This window comes from Eleutherodactylus coqui, chromosome 6, assembly GCF_035609145.1.
Source record: "Eleutherodactylus coqui strain aEleCoq1 chromosome 6, aEleCoq1.hap1, whole genome shotgun sequence".
NCBI classification, from domain to species: domain Eukaryota; kingdom Metazoa; phylum Chordata; class Amphibia; order Anura; family Eleutherodactylidae; genus Eleutherodactylus; species Eleutherodactylus coqui.
The window spans coordinates 171,329,569-171,355,143 of record NC_089842.1 but is presented as its reverse complement, the minus strand read 5'-3'; the positions used below and the strand labels follow the sequence as shown (position 1 = coordinate 171,355,143).

At 40.6% G+C, this 25,575-nt stretch overlaps 1 protein-coding gene across 2 annotated transcripts in view; it reads left to right on the top strand.

The window, feature by feature from the left end:
* SLC38A6 (solute carrier family 38 member 6) overlaps window positions 1–25,575 on the top strand; it is a 59,020-nt gene that overhangs the window by 18,086 nt on the left and 15,359 nt on the right. For both annotated transcript variants that reach the window (XM_066608203.1, XM_066608202.1), the window contains 6 exons: window positions 7,313–7,391; window positions 8,430–8,512; window positions 8,974–9,032; window positions 14,723–14,788; window positions 16,876–16,926; window positions 25,463–25,542. In XM_066608203.1, the coding sequence (XP_066464300.1) occupies window positions 7,313–7,391; window positions 8,430–8,512; window positions 8,974–9,032; window positions 14,723–14,788; window positions 16,876–16,926; window positions 25,463–25,542 (418 nt within the window). The remainder of the gene's footprint in view (window positions 1–7,312; window positions 7,392–8,429; window positions 8,513–8,973; window positions 9,033–14,722; window positions 14,789–16,875; window positions 16,927–25,462; window positions 25,543–25,575) is intronic.

The window sequence follows — 25,575 nt, the reverse complement described above, 5'->3', positions numbered from 1 at the left end:
TATGATAGTGAATCACCCCTACTGCCACAGTTCTGGATAGCTAAAGTCAGGCTGAGGAAACTTGATGCCTTCCTTTGGAAATGCACTTGATTGTGTGATGAAAGAGCACTGAGGATGGATCCATTGTCAGGGATCTAATTAGCTCTCCGCGTGTCCTGTAGATGTGATGCCACACTGCCATCTGCTGGCCCTAGGTGTGTTTACAGCAAGCAAGCGCTTGGTTAACGAAAAGGCTTCTGTATCCATCTAGTCAAGAATCTTGGGGCACAATTCATATACAATTTAGTACAGAAAGCAGAGAATTAACATATTAAATGTATATTGTAGTAATAAAGTGAGAATGCGTAATGTAATTGTAATAGATTGCCACTACTGTGTCAAATATTTGTCACGCTAATATTCATACTATTATATTATTGTGGTAGAATATTATATAATTCAACTCGTAAAAGAAAGATTAGTGGAAAGTGGGCAGCTCATCCCTTATAGGGGTTGTCCCACAATTGGTCACCTGATCACAGGTTGGATGATAAATGTGTGATTCTAGTATCTCCATGAAAAGGGGACCCCAAGCTCCTGTTCCTCCTCACCTGATGACCACCGTGAGGTGTTTGAATGGAGCAGGAGTCTAGGGGTCTGCAAAACATGGCCAAGCACTGCAGTCAGCTGACTTCAACAGTCTCATAGACTTTGCTTGAAACAGCACTGCACATGCATGACCACAACTCCAGTTAGCCTCCTCCTCACTGTGGTAGGAAAGTCAGGAGGAATGGGGGTTTCAGGACCCCTGTTGTAGTAATTGGGGTCTACCAGCGATTAGATATTTAGCATCTGTCCTGTGGAAACTTCCATAGTAAGATAGTTTCTGTGGTTGAAAAAAGACATCCGTCTATCCAGTTTCAGCCTATTATCCTGCATGTTTATCCTCAGAAAGGCAAGCCGCACCCGTGAGAAGCCAGTTTTCCTTATTTTGGGGGGGAAAAAATTCTTCCTGACTTCGCCTCTCATAATCAGAACAAATCCAGGAGTCACCAGTAATTTAGTGACTATAGCCTGTAATATTACATTTAGCAAAGGCATCCAAGCCCCTTTTGATCTCTTGTAGTGAATTCGCCATCACCATGTCCTCAGGCAGGGAGTTGCCACTATCTCACCCCTAAAATAGACGTCACTGGCTGTCGGAACGAAAAATTGATCACTTCTAATATTCTCTCTTTTCCTAATGACCCCAAGTACCAACACAATTGGGTTCCCAAAGTTATCGCATGCCTTATGCAAATGAGGAGAGAAGAGTCCTCTGACTGGGAAGAGTCACACTCATTCATTAGCTGCCAGGCTAACCATGCCCCCTTTCTCTTCATACACTGGGACTCGTGTAATGAATACAATGAGCTGCCGATCAAGATAAGGGGGCATGATTAGCTTGGCATCTCACGAATCACAGTGACTCTTCTCAGCCAAATGACTCTTCTCTGCTGATTTGCATACGGTGCAAAGTTACATGGGCTCATTAGGAAAAAGAGTACTTTAGAAGTTATGATTTTTTTATCATCTGACAGCCAGTGAAGTCCGTTTTTTACATGAGAGGGGTTCCCTTTTTTATCTTTACAGATGGTATTTATGTCTGATTGGTAAGTGCCAATATAACCTTCCTCCGCCCATTAGTTAGAACAAAGTAGTGTGGCTAGAAAAGCACTGAGCCACTTTGGCTTTGCATAGCCATTTTTTTTTCAGAAGCCAGACCTCCAGCGATCAGGTATTCTAGCAATCTATAACCACTTTCCAGTTCAGATTTGTTTTCCATTTTTGCATATTTAAAGGGATACTCCAATCTTATAATATTACATAGCGCTAGAATAGAATATACATGACCTCATGATCAGTGAGGTACCCACCTTTGGGACTCCCTCCAAAAATGAGACCACAAGGAACACTGTAGCACTCCCTGCCACCCAGTGACTGCTTATAACGGACTGAGCCATGGCTGCAGTATTTATATGCAGCCAGCCAGGTAAGAATAGCAGAAAAGATACCAGCATTATGACTTGCAATCCTAATTCCATCTCTCTGTTCTGGTTTTTGAGTAGAGAAACGGAATAAAAACGGAAATAAACTTTCCATTTTTTCCCCCTTCCCATTGCTTTCAAAGCGTTTAAAAAAAAAAAACAACAACAAAAAAAAAAAAAAACGCTTTCAATTCGCTTCTGTTAAGTTTGTTTTATTTCTCCATTTGCTTTCCACTTTTTTGAAAACCCATTAAAATCAATGAAGGAGAAAATAGAAACTTTAATTTCAGTTTTTTAAAATTCCGTTTCTCTCTTCCAAAAGCTGAACAGAGGCACAGAGTTTTAAAAATTAGGACTGAAAGTCATGGTGCGGGTGTGAACCCACCCTTGCAGAGCGGTAGCCAGATACAGCACCTATAGCTCCAGTGGAAGCCGTTCTGCTGGCATAGAATACTTCCATATTATGGCATCCAAGGGCTGGCTCATGAAGATGTAGTACGATCCCATAGATTTCCATGGATGCCATATCATGGATCCATAAGACAGCCACGAGTCCCTACGTAATCTTCCTTGCCATGGATGGAGAGTTATTCCACATTAGCACAGAGAGGAGTTTGCCAAGTGACAGGCACACTATAAAGTAAGCTATGCACAACCTCTTGTTCCGCATCTTTCACTGCTACATATATTGGTCATATGAAGTCCATTACTTTGCGGAGCAGGAGAGAATTTGACACGTTCTGTCCTCACCAGACTTGCCCTACAAATGTTTATTATATAAATGAAAGAATCCCAAAGCTGCAGGATAAACGGTGCAACTTCCTCCCATAGTGCATCTGTTTGTTTAGTGACGGCTAATTAATCCTTTAAGTAGTTGACAGGCGTCCCCCAAGTGCTGAAAGTCTGATTGTCTTCTTAAATCCGTGTAAACACTCCACATTTTCACTTGTGCAGATTAACTAAGAAATACACCCTCTTTATACACACAGGTTTTCTCTGCCAAGAGTTTAGGATGAGCAGTAGATTAGTGGATTGTAATTCAAGTGACGGGAATTTAAAGGGAATGTGTGATCAGAAAATGACCTTTTATGTAAATCACATTTTTGTGTTAAAGGGGTTTTCCAGGGAAAATGCTATTGATGACCTATCCTCTGGCCATCAATAGTTGATCAGCTGGGGTCTTCTGTTCCGGGCCTCGACGGATCAGCTGATTGTGCTCCCGCTGACAGCGTCACAAATACACAGGGGTTGGAGCTGAAGCAGATGCTCCAACCCCCTATGTAGTAGACGGCGCCTGTAACTGCAGGCACAGCTCCCATTGATTTTAGTGAGAGCTTCACCTGCAATTACAAGCGCCGGCCACTACACAAGGATCGAGTATCTGCTTCCGCTCTGACCCCATGTATTTGCAGCGCTGTAACTGACGGCATACTTGGACGATCCGCGAATGGATGGGAATCCCAAGCTGAGGATCCCTGTCATTCAACTACTGAGGAATAGGTCATCAGTTGCAAAATCCTGGAATCCGCCTTTAATTTACAGATTTTTCAATGTGTGTGTTTTTGTTTTGTTTTTTTTGTTGTTTTTTCTTCAGTTTTACATGCTGATTTTTATATGAATTTTCAGCCTCTTATTGACATCAACTGGAAAATTCAGTGCAAAATCCATGAGAGGTGACCTTATTCCTGTGACACAGATTTCAGGTCTGCAACGGAAAAATCTGTGTATAAATAGCAATGTTGAATCAATGGAAGGAGGGGGGTTTGGCAGCGATTTTGGTAACAATTCACACCAAAACCTATTGTGTGAAGAAGACCAAACCATATAATATTTTACAACCGTGGGATGCTCACACTATGGAGCGAGTCAAAAGTCCAGAACTTTTCTGACTTGTTAAAAACAAACTTTAATTTCTATTCACGATAGAGGAGAAGTAGGACAAAACGAGGCACAGTTGCATGCACGGACCCGGAACTGCGAAACAAGGACTTACAACAAGTCTTTGTTACTTATTAAATTGTAACCGGTGAAGAACGTCCACAGATCTGTGTAAGTGGAATTGTAGAACAGTATTACATATTTCACTTCTGCATTTGCAGACGGCAAAGATTTTATCATTTGTTTTGCTATATATCCATTTAGGTGAAAGTTTAGTGTAAGTTCCTATGGAGATGTGTGCTCTGGCCCTGAAGTGGTTAATCCTGCTCATAATCACCTTGTAATGTGATATTATTTAGTTAGCTGACCTGCTGTTCTGCTCCCCGAACAAGAGAGGTGAGGACACTGGCGGAGGCGCTGCGCTGTAGGGCGGCAGCTGTATTCCTGAGGCCACATCTAGTGGTGGGAGAGGCTCCAGAATTCAGGAATAGCTCTTTTTTTTCCCATTGACCCAGCAACTGCTTTTACTTGCTCTTCCAGTAGGTATCAGACATTCAACATTCAAATAAGTTACATTTCACAAAAAATATTATCTGGTTTCTCCTTCCCTTTAAGTCTAATGAATATGGCTTTTAAGGAAACGCAATTAAAATGCTCTTGCATTACATAATAGATCTTATTGTGCAGCTCTGAGAGTACATGAGAAGTTCATACAATTTTCTTTTTTTGCCGTTCTGCCAGTGTAAAAGGCTTGCGCGTTTTAGGGCTCATTCACACAGGTGATTTTCATATCCATGTTTGCAACGGACTGCTCACGGACTCGTTACAGTCAATGGGATCATTCAGACCTCTGTGGCTTTTTTTTTTTTACACGGACTGATGGTTTGTGTGTTTATATATTAAAAAAAGCTGTATGTCCTGTTCTGGTCCAACTTCTCAGGCAACAGTCACACATTTTTTCATGGATCATTGCTAAGAAATGCTAGAGTAAGTCGAGCCTGCATGCAAGGAGAAAAGGATAACTACACTTAGTAGAAACTGGACATGAATAAAAAACAGACATACACACAGTTTGTCTTTTAAAGACCATGCTCATCTGAATAAGCCCTTGGACAACCCTTCTCCACACTGCCTTACTAGGGTATACAGTTATAGCTTCCCTGCTTCATCCCCTATATCACCCGAGCAGAGGATCCAGGGCTTATGTGCATTAGACAGACTGTTGATGCTGCTGTTTGGATGTAACAGGTCCCCTTTACATCAATTAAGTTATCGTGCTTTTTTGCGGGGGGGAGATGGGCAACCAGGGGATTTTTATTTATTTTTTTTAATTTAAAAAAAAATAAATATATATATATATACTTATCCACTCTCCTGAGCTATTCCACAGTGAAGTCGGCACACAATCTGAAAATCTCTTCAGTTGGCCATACACGCGCTCTCCCAAAAATACAGGAGGATAACATAAAGTTAGGGTGCTTTCACACAGAATGATTCGTTCAAAAAATCGCAGACTCCCCAGTCCTTCCCTCCAGTCTTTGTTTACTCTGCTGCAGCCATTTCATATTGGTACATATGACCACTACAGCCAGTCACTGGCCGCGGCGGTATTGGCTGAAGCAGTTGTGCGTAGATGTGCTGAGGAGTTGTCATGACCGTGGTGGAGGCCTAGTGAAGGCCCCCAGGTCTGCCATCTTAGTACTCCTATTACAACTCGCCAGAAAAAGACTGTAATACTGACAGCATAGTACACTGCAATATAGAAGTATTGTAATGTATTATGCAAGTGACTGCATGTTAAATATATTTCTGTAAAGGCTTAAACACCCTACTTTTCCCATAAGGCACACAGATTTCCGCAGTGGAAGACCTGCATGCCAGTGCGGAAATTATTTTTAAATGCTTACCGGTGATCACGGATGCCAATTTTTTTTTTTTCCACAGGATGCACTGCGGATCATCTATACAGAAAAAAATCCGCAACCCCACCTCCCTATTTAATGTTAACCTACAAATCCGCACTGCATCCACAATTGTATTTGCAGATGCACTGCAGATCCTCCGCACCCATTGACTTCTATTGAACCCGTCCACATGGAATCCGCGCTCAAATGGAACATGCTGCGATTTGTTTTCTGCACCAAGCGGACAGCGAATCAAATCCGTATGTATGAATTCAGTTGCGCATGCTAATGCTTCTATATGGGCACTTTGAATTGTGGATCTTCTGTGCAGGTGACTCATAGGATTCCACAAGTCAAATCTAAATAAAAAATAAGATAATTGGCATCACTGGATCTGTAAAAGTCCATACAATTGAAAATGAACAGTTCCAGGTCTCAGAATGTTGACACGTAGCCAATTGTTCTGTTTATTTTGTAAAAGTAGTAAACATATAAAAACTGTATAAATTGGGAACCGCCATAGTCGTACTGACTCGCAGAATAAAGTTAATGTAACTTTTACTACATTCTGAGTGCTGTAAAAAACAACCAATACAGAGCAATTCCAAACAACTGTGCAACTGTTTGTTTCTCCATTCCACCCCACAAAAATATTTTAAAAGTTTCTCAATACACAATATGGTACATTAGGAGGTCCTATTAAATGATACAACTCGCACGGCACAAACAAGCCTCTATATGGCTGTGTTGTTAGGGGAAAAAACAAAACCGTATGTCTCTTAGAAGGCAGAGATGGGGGAAAAAAAACTAAAATTTGGTGCCAAAAATTGGGATGGTAAGGGGTTAAAATGCTATAGGAAATGATATTTCTGCTTTATCACAATCGGGAACCAGAAGCAGACTTGACACTAGAAGAATAGTACGTGCAGGTTCTATCCATAACGGAAGATTGATTTGGATCATTTGGTCCTATTCATCAAATTGACAACTGATACTAAACAATGTTCCGCAGTCTTCTACGCAGTCACATGAGAGCAGAGTATCAGAATTGCTGAACTATTTGCTCCCACTCTGATCTCAATTATTTAACAGGGGTGTGCATTTTGGACTATCCCTGCTTATTGGAAGGTTCCCTTGAAAATTAGCAGATCAGAAAGCATCCTCTTTCCAGAACCCTTAGAAATCTGATGTCTGTGGGGAAACCGGGAAGTAAGTGTTTGATTTTTCCTGCAGCACCCCCACAGGTGAAACTGAGCATTACACTGCCCATTTAAATCAATGGGTTCTCTGTGTAATGCAAGAACGGGACAGATTCTCCAGAGCAAGAGATGATCTATGTAACAGTGTGTGCCGTATTTGAGAAAAAGGAAGAATAATCCCATTCAGACTCAATATGAAGTTAACTCTGGATGTGCCTCATTGTTTCCACCACTGAAATTCTGTTATACGTAATCCCCAATGTATATATGAATAGACATGTACGTGAAATGTATACGTGACCCTATTCATTTTTCTGTATTGCAGCAATGTCATCCTATATGTTCATTATCAAATCGGAGTTACCAGCCACGATCTCTGGGTTCTTGGCTGATGACCACAGTGGGTGAGTATTGCCAGTAGGATAGGGAATTACAGAAAGATGATTAAGAGTTAAACTTATGTAAAGCTTCTCCTTCATTCTGTTAAGCATTATGATATTTTATGAGCCGAACTCTCATTGGGAAAGGGGCACGCACAAATATCTGTTTCCGAACAAAACGGAACAACTTTACCCCATGGAAAATTGCTTGTATCATGGAAAATGTGGCTGTGCATTACTAAACAGGGAAATTTCACTAATCTCGGCATTTTCGATGCTGGGTTCAATACGATATTTTTTTTACCCCTGCACACAATGCGCTAAATACAAGAAGAGACGCACGCCTCTTCTTGTATGGAGTGCATCCCTGGCACCTCCATGTACTTTCAGAGAAACGTATGCCAGGTCCTACCTGGTGTAGATTCTGGTGTATTTTACACCAGTTTTTGGTGTAAATTTTATACGGAAATTGGCTACGCCACTTCCAGATAAGCCCCGCCCACTTTTCAGAAAAGTGACAGGGCCGGCGCAGAAAGTAGAAAAAGTGCAAATATCTGTTTGTTTGGTTTTTTTGTCATTGATTTTAAGAGGGTAAAACAATTGTGCCGTGTTCCATCTGATACTATTTTATTAGTAATTCTTGGAGGAGGACACCCCTGTTTTGCATTGCCATATTGCAGTACCATATGGCTTTACAGTTTTTTGAAATTTAAGCAAAACAAGCTTTTTGTCAGTGGCATACCCAATATTCTATGAATGGTGTCTGTCACTATTCCTATTGGCACAAATGTCTGCATCGGGCCGTGATTCGCATCCGATATCGCACTCGCCCCTGTGAACTTAGCCTAAATAATTGAATGCAGTTTTACATCATCTGATGGAAGTTTGCTGCAGCTTGTAAACATGACCTTCTCTTCTGTGCCACAAGAAAGCAGCAGAACTACAAGTCTCAGCTAATATTCAAGCACCTCTCTCAGCTGTCCATATCATAAAGCATCTCTTGGCTGCGTTCCGTTTAACTTTCCATTACCCAGCAGTGAAATCCATCAATCTGTCTTTTAGGGCCTGGTACCTTGATGGTAGATTGCTGTTAGTCATAACAGCAGTGTGCATTGTATTCCCATTGGCGCTGCTCCCCAAAATAGGTAAGGAAGAAAAAAAAAATCTACGTACGAGGGGGAGAAAAAAATCCCCTCTTAATGGGCTGGCAGGGGATGGCAAAGGAAAGGGGCCCTGGTAGAAGGTAAAGAGACCTTTTCCATTTGGGATATTTTAATTTGTTTCAGCCAGGGGGCCTGGCTTGTTAAGCCATTACTTAGGTTGCAGCAGTATGTTGTCTGTTATACAAAAATAAAATCTTTACAGGAGAACATTAAAGGGCAGCTTTTACTTATGGCATTCCATTAGCGGTAAAGCTCGTCCTAATTCGGCCCTACAAAACGACATGAATGATCTGTGACAGGCACTGGGAAAGGCTGTTATTTTGAGCTTTAAGCTCCAGATACCACGCACTGTAAAATAAAACATACCAGAAATGTAAAACCTTAGCTCTGCATTAAGATCAGGTTCCATTTAAATTGCTTTTTATTTTACTGTTATTTTACAGGCTTTCTTGGCTACACAAGTAGTTTGTCATTTTTCTTTATGGTCTACTTTGCCATTGTGGTAAGTCCTTAAAATAATTCTTTCGGGGGGCTTAAGTGGCCAAAATGACTTACTCCCTTTTCGCTTCTTTAATGAGTCCGTGCTGAATGGAACTTTTTTTTAATTCTTTCTCCCAATGTATTTTTATCACCTCCACTTCTGGGATTCAGTTTTAGGTCACGGTGGTTTTGAGGAGAGAAAGTACTATGCACAAATAAATGTTCATAATAGAGTTTTAGGAAGTCTTTAGATTTTAATATACCCATAGAGGACAAATATTATTTCATACCTTGTATAAATGGAACAAGAAAGTTCGAACTTGGGCTGCACCCAACTGTGTCACCTTTTAAAACGAGTCGCGTCGCACCCAGTTGATTGCCTGAACGCGAGGATTTGAAGTGTGAAATTGCATGTAGAAGCTCGGCGCAACCAACGGGGTTTATGATTACATTTTTGTGAGTTGTGTTTATAAATATATATAATATTATATATATATAAAACACATTTTGTAACTTGTGTATTTCTGTACTTTTGGTCTTTTAGCTGTGCATTTACAGTCATTTTTGATTTCCGTCTGATGCATCCATCCCTTCCATCGGGATATTGTTCTCAAGGAGTAGCGGTGGACGTGTACATCAGGTGGTCATCCCTCCTTTTTACAAGATAGAGAAGTCATGTTAAACATAAAAGTGCACTTGTACATCTGGAGAATTGGGCCACCTTCCCTGCTGTGTCATTCCTCAGAATAGCCTTGGACACAGTTGGATGTAGCGTGCCATGTCTGCTTCCCAGCCAGATTAGATGGCTGACTCAATGACATGTGAAGCCTCAGTGCAAATAATCAAACGCTTTCACATGTCACTGCTTGTATCACCGGAACGTAGGTGCATTTCAGACGTCGGAGGGGAGTTATCGGCTTTTGCGACAGTATTCTTGTGGGAAAAGGAACATTTTTAGTGCATGCTGTAGTTGCGCAAAAATTTGCAACTTTTTTTCATTAACTTTTATGGCATGCTCACACCCTATGAAAAGTATGTGGGGCTTGGTAAAATGAGCAGGACCACCCACAACTTGAAAGATATACTATCAGATAGGCAAAAAACTACTATAAATCATACTGCAAAGTTACGCCAGCTCGTGTCTAGCGTAGACTTCATTTTCTGGTTCATTGAACTGCTAAGTCATGCACCAAATTTAATAAGAAGCATGCCACTTCTAAAAAGGTTATTCGGTGCCTTTTTTTTTTTTTCCACAGGTCATCCAATAGATGATCATTGGGAACCCATCATTCGGATCCCCGTTGATTCTCAAGATGCTGACACTATGGTCAACGCAGGAAAGCACTGACCATAGTGCAGCAGCAGTTAGTATTGCAGGGACAGCTGCAGAATTTAACCCATTTAGGACCAGGCACTGAAAACTTACGGCGCCTGGTCCTGGGCTCCAAGCCCAGCTGTATGTAAAATTACGGTGGGAATTAAAGCCTCCTGCTTCTGCAATCAATCAGAAACAGAACTGGTTGTCAGCTGATAGTAACAGCTGATAACCCGGAGGAGAAGGGAGGAGGGGTTTTTAACCCTTTCTGACATCTCCTTCCCAGAGTACACAGCGCTCAATGAGTGCTGTGTACTAAAAAGTGAAAGTGTAACTTCCACTACGGGAGCCTGGGGGTCATGTGACCGCTGGGATTCCCTGCTATAGCAGAGCTGCAGGGTCCTACTAGACCCTGATCAGCTCTGCCAGTGACTAGTGGATGTTTTCCGTGTAACTGCAGTGGAAAAATGTCAAATAAAAAAAACCCCGCAAAACATGTGGATGTCCCCCACTGGTCTTATATGACGTCATGGGGGACATGTGTGTAATTGTGTTTTACTATCTATCAGTAAAACAAAATTGCAGAATAAAACAATAGCTACATAAGAAAGAAAATAATCCAAAGCCAACGCCGATCAAAACGTCGCCATATGCGCCCTGTAATCCAAAACCATACATACTATATATCAAAATGTCCAAAACAAAATGAGGAACCCATTACTATACTGTGTTTTAGAGTAAATATACTAATTTTAAAAAAAAACTAGAAATGTTAAAAAAAAATAATTTTTTTTACCCCCAATAAAACTGAAAAATGGGGGGGAAAAAGTCTGTGAAAAAGATATTAAAAAATAGCCCTCTATGTGATGGAAAAAAAACGCACCAATGATAATTTTGATAGCTAAATGGAAAAAAATAGGGCAGTCAAATCCCTAAAAAGTGTCAGGTCTAGAGATGAGCGAGCGTACTCGGTTCAGGTGTTTTTGCACTCGAGCACCGCTTTTTCCGAGTAACTGACTACTCGGACGAAAAGATTCGGCGGGCGCCGGGGGTGAGCGGGGGGTTGCAGAGGGGAGTGGGGGGGGGGGGAGAGAGAGCGCCCCCCTGAATCTTTTCGTCCGAGTAGTCAGTTACTCGGAAAAAGCGGTGCTCGAGTGCAAAAACACCCGAACCGAGTACGCTCGCTCATCTCTAGTCAGGTCCTTAAGGTACAAAACAGCCTGTTCCTTAAGGGTTTAATAAAATTTGGACTTCTTATTGAGACTGGCGTTTAAAATGTCATTCTTAATAAATTCCTCCCATTGTGTCTTATAGTTAATTGTGCAAATTTGGTCTTGTTTATGAAGGCCCAGTTTCATTAGCTCTATGGGATGAGCTTCAAGAGATAAGGCCAGTTCCAAACTTATATAACTAACCATGTTCTCTATACCTCCAGCACCTCATGCGGTAAATATCCTCGTCAGTTACCGTATCATCACTTGTTATAAAGCTGAATACAAAAAGGAATGAAGAAATAAGCTTGTCATCCCTTTCTGCAAACGTAGGATTTTGACATTTTTCAAAACCCACAAAGCACCCTCCTCTACATCAGGGATTCTTTATATATATTTTTTTAATACAATTAAGCACAAGTATAAGCAAAGGTTTTGTGTTTGTGCTAGTAGAGGAGAATTGTTTACATATGTACAGTGTGGATGTGGATGGAGACTTTGCAAGACCTTGAAGGAACCATGTTATCATTGCCAGGATGAATTTTTGCTTGCGTTGTTCAGCCCACACCTCGGGGAACATGACAAAAGCCAAATTTTTAGGATTTCAGTATTTACCAAGCAATCAATCCAGTGAACAATTGTGTAGATCACTAAAAAAATTATTATGGACATGCCAAAGATCTGTTATATCCATGACCCCAGAGAAATGGGCCGGACCACCATGATTTACAATGGCTGCACCATTTATCTTGACTGCTCCGCTCGCCTCTGCTGTACGGACTCCTTTGCTGGCTCGTAAGATTGCAGTCTGAGTTTTAAATTGGAATACAGTAATTGTATCCTCTGTGTATTCGTGGGGTTTGTAGTGCTCTGTGATGATTTGCATGTCATTACTCATTTCCAAAAGGCTCCCTAGATTTGTACATCTATCTATCTGTCTGTTGTTGGCCTGCTATCAAATATGTGTGGTTCACAAAGTCCTAGTCCACCATAGGTCAGCAATTGTGGGCTGATTAGTTTCATCCTATATCTCTATAGGAGGTTAGGGCTGTTTTTTACAAATACCCTGCTTCCTTTTTACACAGCCATAGAGGTAAATTATGGCCGACTTTGGCGATCTCCCGTGATCCCATTGAAGCGAATGGAGCAGTGCTGCGTATTCATGGGCACCGCTACCATACACTTCGGGATGAGCTATGGCTGGGCTCTATGCATGTTGGGTAAAACCTGTTGTAATACAACCCTTTTATCTTGGTGGCTCTGTGAGGGATTACAATAACTGCTCAGTAATTAATTATACCATATATGAAGTAAAAAAGTATTAGATTAATTACTGTTGTCATTGTAAAATAAGGTACAGCCAACTTTTAATAGTCTACAGTTATTCATATTTCCAGGAGCTTTTGGTTTATAATTAACTCTTTTATTACCGAGGGTGCACCTATGTCCGGGATAAACTACTGTTCTGGTAATTCACACTTTCAAAAAAGTAAATCCCACTTTCCGGTGACCTATTTACACATGGACTTGTTTTTTTTCGGAACGTGTTGTATTTTTTAACGGTGCTGTATAATGTATTGGAGGAGTCGTAGAACTTTCTAACGCTAACTGCACACTGGCGAGCGCGATAAGGGGCCATAAATCATGGCCCCATATCGCGCTCCCCACCATGTTAATTGCCTATGGGAGCGAAACTTTTTCATGTCAAAACAGCCTTTCAGGGAAGAAGCAATCTGCTGCTGTCAGCCGTGGCGGAGGATGGCCGAGTTTCTTCCATGGTTTTCAATGGAAGATCTTGCATCACATCACGTGCACCTAGCGCACAGTGCGAAGCTGCCGCTGGCCTAATTGAAAACAATGGGTGCTGTGATGCCAGAGCATGCAGAAAGATGGCACATGCTGCAGTTTGTTACAAAAAAAAGTTTTCTGTTGCCATCTTTTGACCTCCATAACCTTTTAATGTTTTTGTCAGTGGGGCTGTGTGAAGGGCTTCTTCTTGCAGGGCAGCATGCAGCTTTTAATGTATTTCATCCATTTTGGGGTGCATACAACTTTTTGATCACTTTTTATTCAATTTTTGTTTTCTAGGAGACTGGGTGAACAAAAAAAGTACAATTTTGGCATTGCATATTAATAATGTGATATTTTAATACTTTTTAGACCTTTACGGATGCAGCAATACTAATTTTCACTTTTTTATGTGACTGGGACAAGGGTGGTTATTATTTTTTTTTTTTTAATTTGAATACGTTTTTGGTTTTTTTCTTTTTGTAAGAAGTTGAAAAAAAGCAACTTTATTCTTACTATTTTCTTTAGTCCCCATAGGGGATTTAAAACTGCGATAGTTTAATCACTTATACTGTATAATGCAATACTATAGTATTGCATTATACTGTATTTTAACAGGCTTTTTAATAGGCAAACAAACATGGCAGCCCTGTGGGTCTTCATAAGGCCCCAGGCTGTCATAACACCCAGACAGCACCCTCGCAATCTTATTGTGGCAGGGACATTTTAAATCCCAATTGACAGCAGTATGTAAAGCCATGATAGGAGTTGTTGTTGCAGGCAGGTGTCAGCTGTCATAAACAGCCGATACCCACCATGTTAGGAGATTGCTCAACTCTTGATCCCTCTCCATACTCGTCATGTGCTGTGCTCGTCTATATATACACGTCCCAATTGCATGGGGTATGTGCTGTTAGGATCTATATAGCCGTATGGTTATAGTTGTTGGTTAAGGATACTGATGACCAGTACCAGACGCCCCTTCCCTCGTTCTGGTATTTTCCCTGTATGTTTGGGCACATGCTAAACTAGAGGGATTTTCATTGATTTGAAAAAAACATAAGGTTGGAAATGATCCACACTCCTGAGCTGTTACTCCTGGGGGACATTACTGCTTATCCTCAGTCTTCAGGGAACAGCAGATCTGACAGTCTGGTATAGCATCCTTCTAAACATTAGCTGAATGAAATGGTTGGTGAATTAGTCATTTCTAGGTGATGTAGTGAACTATACGAAATATCTAATATGCTTATTGCTTGTACATTTCACCTTTTACATTTGAAATTGGCTGTGGGTTATCCTTTACAACTGAACCAATGGGCTGAAAATTGATCACGGAGTTATTTTTCTAAGCACAGTTCCCAGATTTGGTCTAATAGTTATCCATTTGATTTTCAGGTTGTAATTAAAAAATGGTACATTCCTTGCCCTCTTCCTCTGAATCACACTTTGACCTACGTGGAGGTAAGGTTTGCCTAACGACTAGTAGACTGAGAAATTGAAATCTGTTGGAACTGAAAGTGACAAAACCATGGTTAATCTAGTGACCTTGACAACGCGACTGTCATCTACCCACTCTCACACTATATGAGAAGGTTGGCCAACTGAATGGCTTTTGGGAGCCACATTGACATCTAGCTAATGTTGATTAGCTTCAGCCATTAAATCACAGCAGATATTCCAGATGTAAGATGGACCCCTCCAAAACCAAACCGGATTGTAACTCAATATGGTGTTCCCTAACCACCCACAGGCTTAACAGTGCTGATGACCCCTTGAATTCGTAATGCCCACATGCCATCCTGCAGATATGTCGCATTGCATTGACCATAGTGTAGATGAAATGGCTTCAGTAGAATAGTATCAGAGAAGAGCCTATGCCAGTATACCCACCACGCAGAATTATCTATAGCATTGACCCTCCGCATAACAGTAATTATAAAAGAATTCCATAGAAGCCACATAAAGTAGTTACATCAACAGCAATACCCATACAAGTCTGCCAGGCAGTGTCCCTATATCTTCTCCATGGCACTCCAACAGAATCTGGCATTTAAAGGGGTTAAAAATTAACTTTTTAAAATTGTATCCAAATAATTTAAAACAGTACTTGCCTGTACCCCGTCCCATGTTTGTCACCATGTGTGTTGACAGCAGAAGTCAGCCAACCGCTACATGCCAGTCAGAGGCAGCAGCTTTACCACCCAATCTCCTAGCAGCTGGACTCACATGCTTGGTGCCATGATGCCAGTTTGGAATGATGATACTGGCCTCTTATTGGCTTGCAGCAGTCACCTGACCTGCGCTGTCAACACCGACTTGGAGAATCGTGGGGTAATATTTTATATCATTTGGATGTAACTTGAAAACGCTAGTGTTTAACAGGACAACCCCTTTAAATAGCTATTCAGACTACTAGCTATCCAAGACTACTTGGAGTCTCTCCTGGGCAAACCTGCGGTTAGAGACTGGGGCACAAGTGATGTCTTTATCATGACAGAAGTATATCAGTAATCCGTTATTTCTCTTAGTTCTGGGCACTTGTTCTTCATGGGGTTGGAGCGTCAGGAGGCACAAGAACTAACAGCACATGGCTCCTAAGGCACACTGTGGCCACCTCTGCTGTAGCTTCTCTGGGTGATGACAGCTGAACACCAACTCTTCCACCAGACGGACCCATAGCACGTTGGTTATCATTGAGGTGGCTGCCAAACAGAAGGGGGTTGTTCTGATGGCACAGTCCCTTTACTGCATACTTTACACTATAGTACTCCAGCACACCTTGTTGTAGTTGCAGAGAATAAGTGAGAGCATCACCAAATTGTACAGATAAGCATTTAAAGGGGTTGTCCGCTTCTGCTGTTTTTTATTTATTTAGTAACATAATAGAAAACGCATACATGTATCTTAGAAAATTGTATGTAAAATTCTGCTCACATCCCTTTTCTTATACCAGCGCAGTGGCTCCTGTCTGCAGAGTAGAATGTTGTAGCCCGTTCGATCGATACCTGATCAGTGTGAGCTGAACACCAGGGGTCACATGACTGCCGACCACTACTGTGGACAGACCGGTCTATGGGCTATACTATTCTACTCTGCAGATAGGGAGCATGCACTGCTATAAGAAAGGGATGTGAAGTTTTAACTGCATGTATTTTAGAAAATTGTATGATTTTCTATTCTGTAACTAACTAAATAAATAAAAACTGTAAAAAACAGTAGAGCATGGACAATCCCTTTAAGTGTGATAAGTTCCACAGAAGCATTCTGATCAGCGCAGAGAAGTAAAAACACACAATGTAAAATGACTTGCTTCATGCTTGAGTCCCAAAGCACATCAACCTGACACTCATGTTGTTCTTCCACTGGTCAACAGTGTCTCTAACCACTTAGTGGACCTCTGATTCTTGTTCTGGGATTCCAGATCAGTTCTATACAGAGAAATTGCATTACAGGCAATCTCCATTCATGGATTTCCAAAGAAGAAAATGCCTATAAATTATGCATTACTTAACCAAATTGTAATGTTTGATATTTTTTTTGTGTTTTAGATTTCAAACAGCTCTGAATGTAAACCAAAACTTTTTGAATTCTCTAAAGAGGTGAGCTTTAATGGGATGGATATATATTATACATACACAGTGTTTCCCCAAAAATAAGACTCTTATATAAATTTTTGCCCAAAAGAGGCACTAGATCTTATTTTCAGGGGGTGTCGTATTATACTTACCTAGCAGGGTTGGTCCAGGTCCCTCTGGCTGCATTCCGGAGCTCCAATGTGCCGAGCCACAGCATTGATTGGCCAATTCATAAATCCCGCCTTCACGACATAATGGCTTTGATTGGTTCTTCGACCGCTGCTCAGCCAATCAATGCAGCGCTCGGTGAACCAATCACAGTCATCACATTGGTTTATTGAGGGCTGCATTGGTTGGCTTATCAGCGCTCAAGAACCAATCAGAGCCATCGCTTCCTGCAGGTAGGATTTATGAATCACGGAACCAGAAAGTGATCTGAGGACTGCAATAAGTGCGTAGGAGTTCTGGAGACCAGCAGGAGGGACCTGGACTGAGCCTGCTACATAATGGTTTTTGTTTTTTTTATGTAATGTAGCTAGGGCTTATTTTCTGGGTAGGCTTATATTTCAAACCTCCCCTGAATATCTGAAAAAATCAAGGTAGGGCTTATTTTGGGGAGATAAGATAGATAGATTATATGAATCACATAAGCAGGAAGTGATCTGTGGGATCTGAGGACTGCAATAAATGCGTAGGAGTTCTGGAGAGCAGCGGGAGGGAGGAACCTGGACTGAGTCTGCTACGTAATGGGTTTTTTAAAAATATAATGTAGCTAGGTCTTATTTTCAGGGTAGGGCTTATATTTTAAGCCTCCTCTGAATATCTGAAAAAATCAAGGCAGGGCCTATTTTTGGGGAAACTGAAAAGAAAAAAAAAATATATATTTATATTATGTATATGTGTGTGTGTGTATGTATGTATATGTGTGTGTATGTATGTATATATATACACTACCGTTCGAAAGTTTGGGGTCACATTGAAATGTCCTTATTTTTGAAGGAAAAGCACTTTACTTTTCAATGAAGATAACTTTAAACTAGTCCTAACTTTAAACAAATGCACTCTATACATTGCTAATGTGGTAAATGACTATTCTAGCTGCAAATGCCTGTTTTTTTGTGCAATATCTACAAAGGTGAATAGAGGCCCATTTCCAGCAACTATCACTCCAGTGTTCTAATGGTACAATGTGTTTGCTCATTGGCTCAGAAGGCTAATTGATGATTAGAAAACCCTTGTGCAATCATGTTCACACATCTGAAAACAGTCTAGCTCGTTACAGAAGCTACAAAACTGACCTTCCTGTGAGCAGATTGAGTTTCTGGAGCATCACATTTGTGGGGTCAATTAAACGCTCAAAATGGCCAGAAAAAGAGAACTTTCATCTGAAACTCGACAGTCTATTCTTGTTCTTAGAAATGAAGGCTATTCCATGCGAGAAATTGCTAAGAAATTGAAGATTTCCTACAACGGTGTGTACTACTCCCTTCAGAGGACAGCACAAACAGGCTCTAACCAGAGTAGAAAAAGAAGTGGGAGGCCGCGTTGCACAACTAAGCAAGAAGATAAGCACATTAGAGTCTCTAGTTTGAGAAACAGACGCCTCACAGGTACCCAACTGGCATCTTCATTAAATAGTACCCGCAAAACACCATTGTCAACATCTACAGTGAAGAGGCGGCTGCGGGATTTTGGGCTTCAGGGCAGAGTGGCAAAGAAAAAGCCATATCTGAGACTGGCCAATAAAAGAAAAAGATTAAAGGAGATGTCCCGCGGCAGCAAGTGGGTCTATACACTTCTGTATGGCCATATTAATGCACTTTGTAATGTACATTGTGCATTAATTATGAGCCATACAGAAGTTATAAAAAGTTTTTTACTTACCTGCTCCGTTGCTAGCGTCCTCGTTCCCATGGAGCCGACTAATTTTCGCCCTCCGATGGCCAAATTAGCCGCGCTTGCGCAGTCCGGGTCTTCTGCTCTCTTCAATGGAGCCGCTCGTGCAGAATGCCGGCTCCGTGTAGCTCGGCCCCGTCACGTGCCGATTCCAGCCAATCAGGAGGCTGGAATCGGCAATGGACCGCACAGAAGAGCTGCGGTCCACGGAGGGAGCAGACCCCGGCGGCCATCTTCAGCAGGTAAGTATGAAGACGCCGGACCGCAGGGATTCAGGTAAGCGCTGAGCGGTTTGTTTTTTTAACCCCTGCATCGGGGTTGTCTCGCGCCGAATGGGGGGGGGGGGTTAAAAAAAAAAAAAAAAACCTTTCGGCGCGGGACAACCCCTTTAAGATGGGCAAAAGAACACAGACATTGGACAGAGGAAGACTGGAAAAAAGTGTTGTGGACGGATGAATCCAAGTTTGAGGTGTTTGGATCATAAAGAAGAACGTTTGTGAGACACAGAACAAATGAAAAGATGCTGGAAGAATGCCTGACGCCATCTGTTAAGCATGGTGGAGGTAATGTGATGGTCTGGGGTTGCTTTGGTGCTGGTAAGGTGGGAGATTTGTACAGGGTAAAAGGGATTCTGAATAAGGAAGGCCATCACTCCATTTTGCAACGCCATGCCATACCCAGTGGACAGCGCTTGATTGGAACCAATTTCATCCTACAACAGGACAATGACCCTAAACACACCTCCAAATTGTGCAAGAACTATTTACAGCAGAAGCAGGCAGCTTGTATTCTATCGGTAATGGAGTGGCCAGCGCAGTCACCAGATCTGAACCCCATTGAGCTGTTGTGGGAGCAGCTTGACCGTATGGTACGCCAGAAGTGCCCATCCAACCAATCCAACTTGTGGGAGATGCTTCTAGAAGCGTGGGGTGCAATTTCACAAGCTTACCTCAACAAATTAACAGCTAGAATGTCAAAGGTGTGCAATGCTGTAATTGCTGCAAAAGGAGGATTCTTTGACAAAAGCAAAGTTTGATGTAAAAACAATGTTATTTCAAATACAAATCATTATTTCTAACCTTGTCAATGTCTTGACTCTATTTTCTATTCATTTCACAACGCATGGTGGTGAATAAGTGTGACTTTTCATGGAAAACACAAAATTGTTTGGGTGACCCCAAACTTTTGAACGGTAGTGTGTGTATATGTGTATGTATATATATATATATGTATATATATATATATGTATGTATGTATGTATGTATGTATGTATGTATGTGTATATATATATATATATATTATATACTCTTGAAAAAAGTTCAGCATTGAGGGGGTTAAATTATGAGGAAGTGTAAATGCCTAAACGTGCATAAGATATACAACAAAATGCAAAAAGTTTAGCATTGAGGGGGTTAAATTATGAGGAAGGGTAAATGCCTAAACGTGCATAAGATATTATATTATATCTTATGCATGTTTAGGCATTTACCCTTCCTCATAATTTAACCCCCTCAATGCTGAACTTTTTTTATTTTATTGTCCCTACCTTTCAAGAGATACAGCTTCTTTATTTTTCTGTTGACATAATCGTATGAGTAGTTTTTTATTGGATGGGTTGTATTTTATGATAATACATACACAATGCACTTTTAAACCTCCAATTATGCCATTGTTCTCTGGGTTTAGTTTCTACGGCATAGATGGTGTGTTTAAAATGACTTGTTATATCTATTCTGTGGATCAGTGCAATCATGGGGATACAAAGCGTACAGGTTTTATACATTGCTATTTAAGTGTTCTTTTTGCTTTCATACTGAAACCCATAACTTTTTCCCCCTCTGTAGATAGGGCTGTGTGAAGGCTTGTTTTTTGTGGCATGAGCTGTAGTTTTTATTAGTACTATTATGAGGCACATCACACTTTAACACATTTTATTCAGTTTTCTTTTAGAGGCAATGAGAGCAAAAAAATACGCAATTCTGGCAGCGTGTTAACGCACTGTGTTACTATTTCTGACATTTATGGATGCAACAATACCAATTATATTTAATTTTGTTATTCTTTGGATATCTTTATTGCAATAGAAAGGGAGATTTAAAAAAAAAAAAAAAATTAGTCCTATTTTTATTGAACTGATCGTTTCTACAATATACTGCAAAATGTTAAGTACTGGGAAAAAATTAACCATTTTATTAAAAATGCTTTCTGTCGATGGAGGACTTGTTTTGTACAGGGCAAGCTGTTTTTATTGCTAACAATTTTGGGTACACATGATTTCTTGATTACTTTTTACTAATTTTTTGGGGGGGGATTAAAAAAGGGCAATGGTAAGTATGAGGGGGACACTTCCCCTCCGGCAGACACCCTACATGCTGCAATCAGGATTGATAGCACATGTAAACTGTCAAACAGCTGCACTCAGAGCTAATTCTGATCGTGGCTGTTTTCAGTGGATGTCGGCTGTTTGAAACAGCCAACACCCACCAGGTATACAGTAAGCTTGGCTTCTGAGACTCTTCAAACCCACCGTGCACATCTGACATACGTAAATGTCATATAATTATTCAATACTGGATGTTGCCACCATTAAAACTGCTGTTAATATAATAACTGTTTTAAATTTTGTATTACTAACAGAGACTGTAGGGTAGTGTAATTGGAATGAAAGCAACAGAGAATATAGTAGGGTATTTCGAGTGGTTTTCATGGAGCCTAATCAATAACCGATCATCACGGGGTATGACCATTGTGACCTCCTCAGAACATCTGAATAATTAGTTTTCTTCCAAGGAAAGCAGTGGTGACAGAAGTTCAACTTCTTACTTGCATGACTTCATTGATAGCCATCATTTGGAGGAAGTGAGGTCAGGCACTCATCTATCAGACACTGATGCTATATACTAACAATATGCCTCCAGTGTCCGACTGATGAGTAAATTGTATGCTTTTGACCCCAGAAAAATTGATGATTTTTCTTGTTGAATAATGCCTCACAGCCAAGGTAATGCCTTCAGCAAACTACAATCGGATTTCATTTTTTAGAGGGCACGATCCATTGCTATGGGCATCTGTTCCACTTCTACTTTGCACCATTTTTTAATAAATCTTCCCCATTGTTTTATTTGCCTAGAAAACAGCCATTCAGGATATGGAAGAACTTTTAAGCTTGGTGGTTTTGTTCCTACAGCACATCACTAAGTTGCTCACGTAGAACTGTGATCTAGTAGACATTGGAGTGAATGTAGAAACTTAATCGCTGTATTTCCCTCCAATAGATCATTTTAAGAGGCTCTTGGCATAACAATAATGATGGACTGATATGGAGTCACAAGGATCAGAGACCCTCTGATCCTCTAAACTTCAAAAGCTGGCACCATTCAAGAGGATAATAGGCCCCAAGAGAGAGTTGGGTTACACCAGGGATGACCGATGGTGGGATTTAAAATGTTGGGGACATTTAAAAATGTAATCCAAGGATGCTTGTTCTTGTCAAGCTTGATTTAACCATTGGCTTTTATAGCAGGATTGGGTTACAAACACTACAAAGTTAAGTGTCCGTCCTTGGTTATTATCTGGAGTACAGCTACCTGTGTATGGTAACTGCAGACATTGTGTCACATCAAGTTAGGCCAAGTGTGAAATGGTTTGTTTATCTTTTGTATTGCCACTTTTACATGCCATTTCGCCTTTTAGTAGTGTTAAAGGTAAGTCGTAATTTGTTGCAGCTCAGAGGTTTACCTTATTTTCTTAAGTTGTTTTTTTTCTTCTTCTACGAATTCCTTAAAATATATTCTTTGACTATTTTGTAAAGCCTCAGCACATCTTAACATACCTCATGTCTGTGACTTCTACTATTTTTGCAATTATAAGTCTTTTTTTCTATCTGGACGTTTTAAGAATTGTATTTTTTTAAACTATAGTACTGGACATCCAGATTTTTTGTTCTTATCTCAGAAATATTCTAGCACTGAAGTTCTCAAGAAATAAGACCTTTTTGAGAGGTTCTCTAGTTCAAAATGATTGACTAGGAAACCAGATTCATAGGATAGCTGTTTGAAGTTTTGGGCTAATTTTTAATGCTAAAGCTTCCTTATAACTGCATCTGCTGCAGCCTTCTGATCCTCTAACAATCGGTCTCCAAAGTACTGGAAGCACTGCCGACAAGGAGATGCCAAGTATTCCTGATGCCCTCTGTGTTATATTTAAAAAAGAAGCATGTAACTTCACTTTACTATTGTATGAGGGATTGCTGATAAGTTCTTGGCTTTAACCACAAAGAATTACCCTAGAACAATGAAACTTCAGCTATTCTACATTGTCTCCTCGAATAGCAATACTCTTCTGACTGCGGTGTTGCAACTTCTTCAACTGATTGAGATAGAATTTCTTTGGTTGGGTGGCAAATCAAGTTTTAGCTGCTCTACTTGCATCAGAAATTAATGCAAATCTGGTTCCCTTGAGACTTTCCTCAAATTAGAATGTGTATTGTTTCTTCTTAGGAGAAGGTGTGAAAAGACTTAGAAGGCAATACATGCTCCTCTGCGAAATCTACTTGTTTAAAAAGTCTGACATTGACTTGCAGGAATACTGCCTTCCCATAGACGACGCTGTAGAGGTATTGTTCCATCTTCCCATTTTCAAATTAGTAGACATATTTTAGTCCAAGGGTGCCAGATCAAGCAAATAAGGAGGATTATCTAGCACCTCAAAGCTAAGGTCACCCGGTTTGTGCTCTGTGATGGTGCAAGAACATGACACCTTGGGCCAACTTTCTGTGCATTTTTTTTTTTTTTTACTTCAATGCTTCCAATTTATTGAGAAGTGTTGTAAAATGCACAGCGTGATAGTAGACTCCTTTTTAAAAATAGTCCACAAGCAGTATCCCAACTTTATCCCAGGCAGTTGTCTGGATGACTACTTCTATACTCTGAACTTGTTTGGCTGTGGGGGAACCACTGTATGTCCATTCTTTTGACTGTACTCTTGACTTGAAATCAATCATTAAAAAGCCATGTCTCATCTACAGTTGTCACTGGAGACAGAAATGCAACGGTATCCTGCCGAAACTGCTGCAGAATTCCCAAGGAGGCTTGCACTTGGCAGAAACCTTCCTTGTATCCTAATGATTGTGACTTATGGACCCAATTCTTTCTCCGGAAATTTACAGACCCTTGGTCATAGTCTTATCAGAAATTTGCCAGACTGCCAAAATTATGGCATCTATGGTTTCTGGAACGGACTTAATTATCGGTGTTGCCAGTTTTATATTTGGCAACCCAATTTTTACCTTGTATGAAGGGCACTTGTGGCCTAATGTTTCCACCATGTCACTGTGAATGTCTTTGGCCGGCATCCTTTCCAGGAACAGAATCTCTATCACTGCGCTGCTCTCCTTTGCAGCAAAATCTGCTGCAGACTCTGCCATTGTCTTGAAATCTACATAACAAAAGAATCACACATTACATCATGCCAAAATTTCCTCACAAAGTATTGCAAAAATTGACTTTTCAATTGAAATACCTTTCATTGATGTCATATGAATGAAGATCGCAAAGCCAAGAACTTATCAGCACCCCCTTGTGTATGCCTCATTACTTAGTTAATAAGTTTTCCCTGGAGAACCTTAAGCTTCAGAGACTTGCCTCACTAGAATAGGACTTTGCAAATGAAAACCTTATGAAATGGTTATGGAGGATTATAGAGAACATGGTAGTGAAAACTACTAGCCAATAAGAGGAAAAAATGTGGGTCTTTGAGTTTTTCAATGGAACACAATACTGTAGGGTTGAAGAAGGCCAAACTTGCTGTGGTCCACTGATCACCTGTATATGGGAGCTTTCTGTCCATCCCCTTACATGTTGGTGGAAAGTAGGATCTGATATGTGGAAATTTATGGGAGAGGGTCTGTCTGACAGCAGCTTATCGTCTCCTCCTTGAAAGAGGGGAATATGTTTGCAGGTTTATGGTGAATAAACGTTGGCCGAGAGTTCTAGAAATTATTCTAGCTGTAGGAAATGTTATAAAAACAAGACCTGGATCCAGCACCTTCAATTAAACTTCTTTATTCAATGTGATGTAAAAGGTGTCACTGTTACATATTACTATAAAATGAAAAGCAAACATTACTCGTGAAATTACTTCCTACTCCACCAGCAGTGCTTTGTTGGTCCTGGCAGCTCTGTTTTCCTGGAGCAATGTCTTGTCCATTGAGGCTAGCGATTGCCGAAGCAGTCATGTGCGAATTCGGCACATCCTAGCTCCAAGGACAAAGATAAACCATCATCAACCAGCACTAGAGTAGCCTGTGATTTGACGGGTAAGTAATGCTTATTTTATATTTTCTAGTTTAACTTCTTGAAGTTTTGGACAACCCGTATTGGCTCGCCCAATATCATTATATTCATTATCAACTGCTCACCATATCTGCCTAAATCTTAACTCATATGTTATACTCATAAGCTCATTAGAAGACAAGCTCTAGTTAAGCTGCACTGTCCTCCTACATGCTGTAAGAGTCTATGAGTACTTAAATGGACTACATTCCATAAAATATCCATTTCCTCTGTGTACTCAAGACTGTCTCACCATAATATATTATTCATGTGATACAAACCATTATTCTTTTTGTTGGCAACCTTTTTTCATTCCTGTCTTCCCATTTTAGAGCGCATTTGCACTACCCACCATGGCTTTCTCATTTCTGTGCCATACATCTGTTTTGCCCATTTATTGTGAACTGAAGAGGTGAGTAAGTCAGTGATCATCTACTAGTTTACT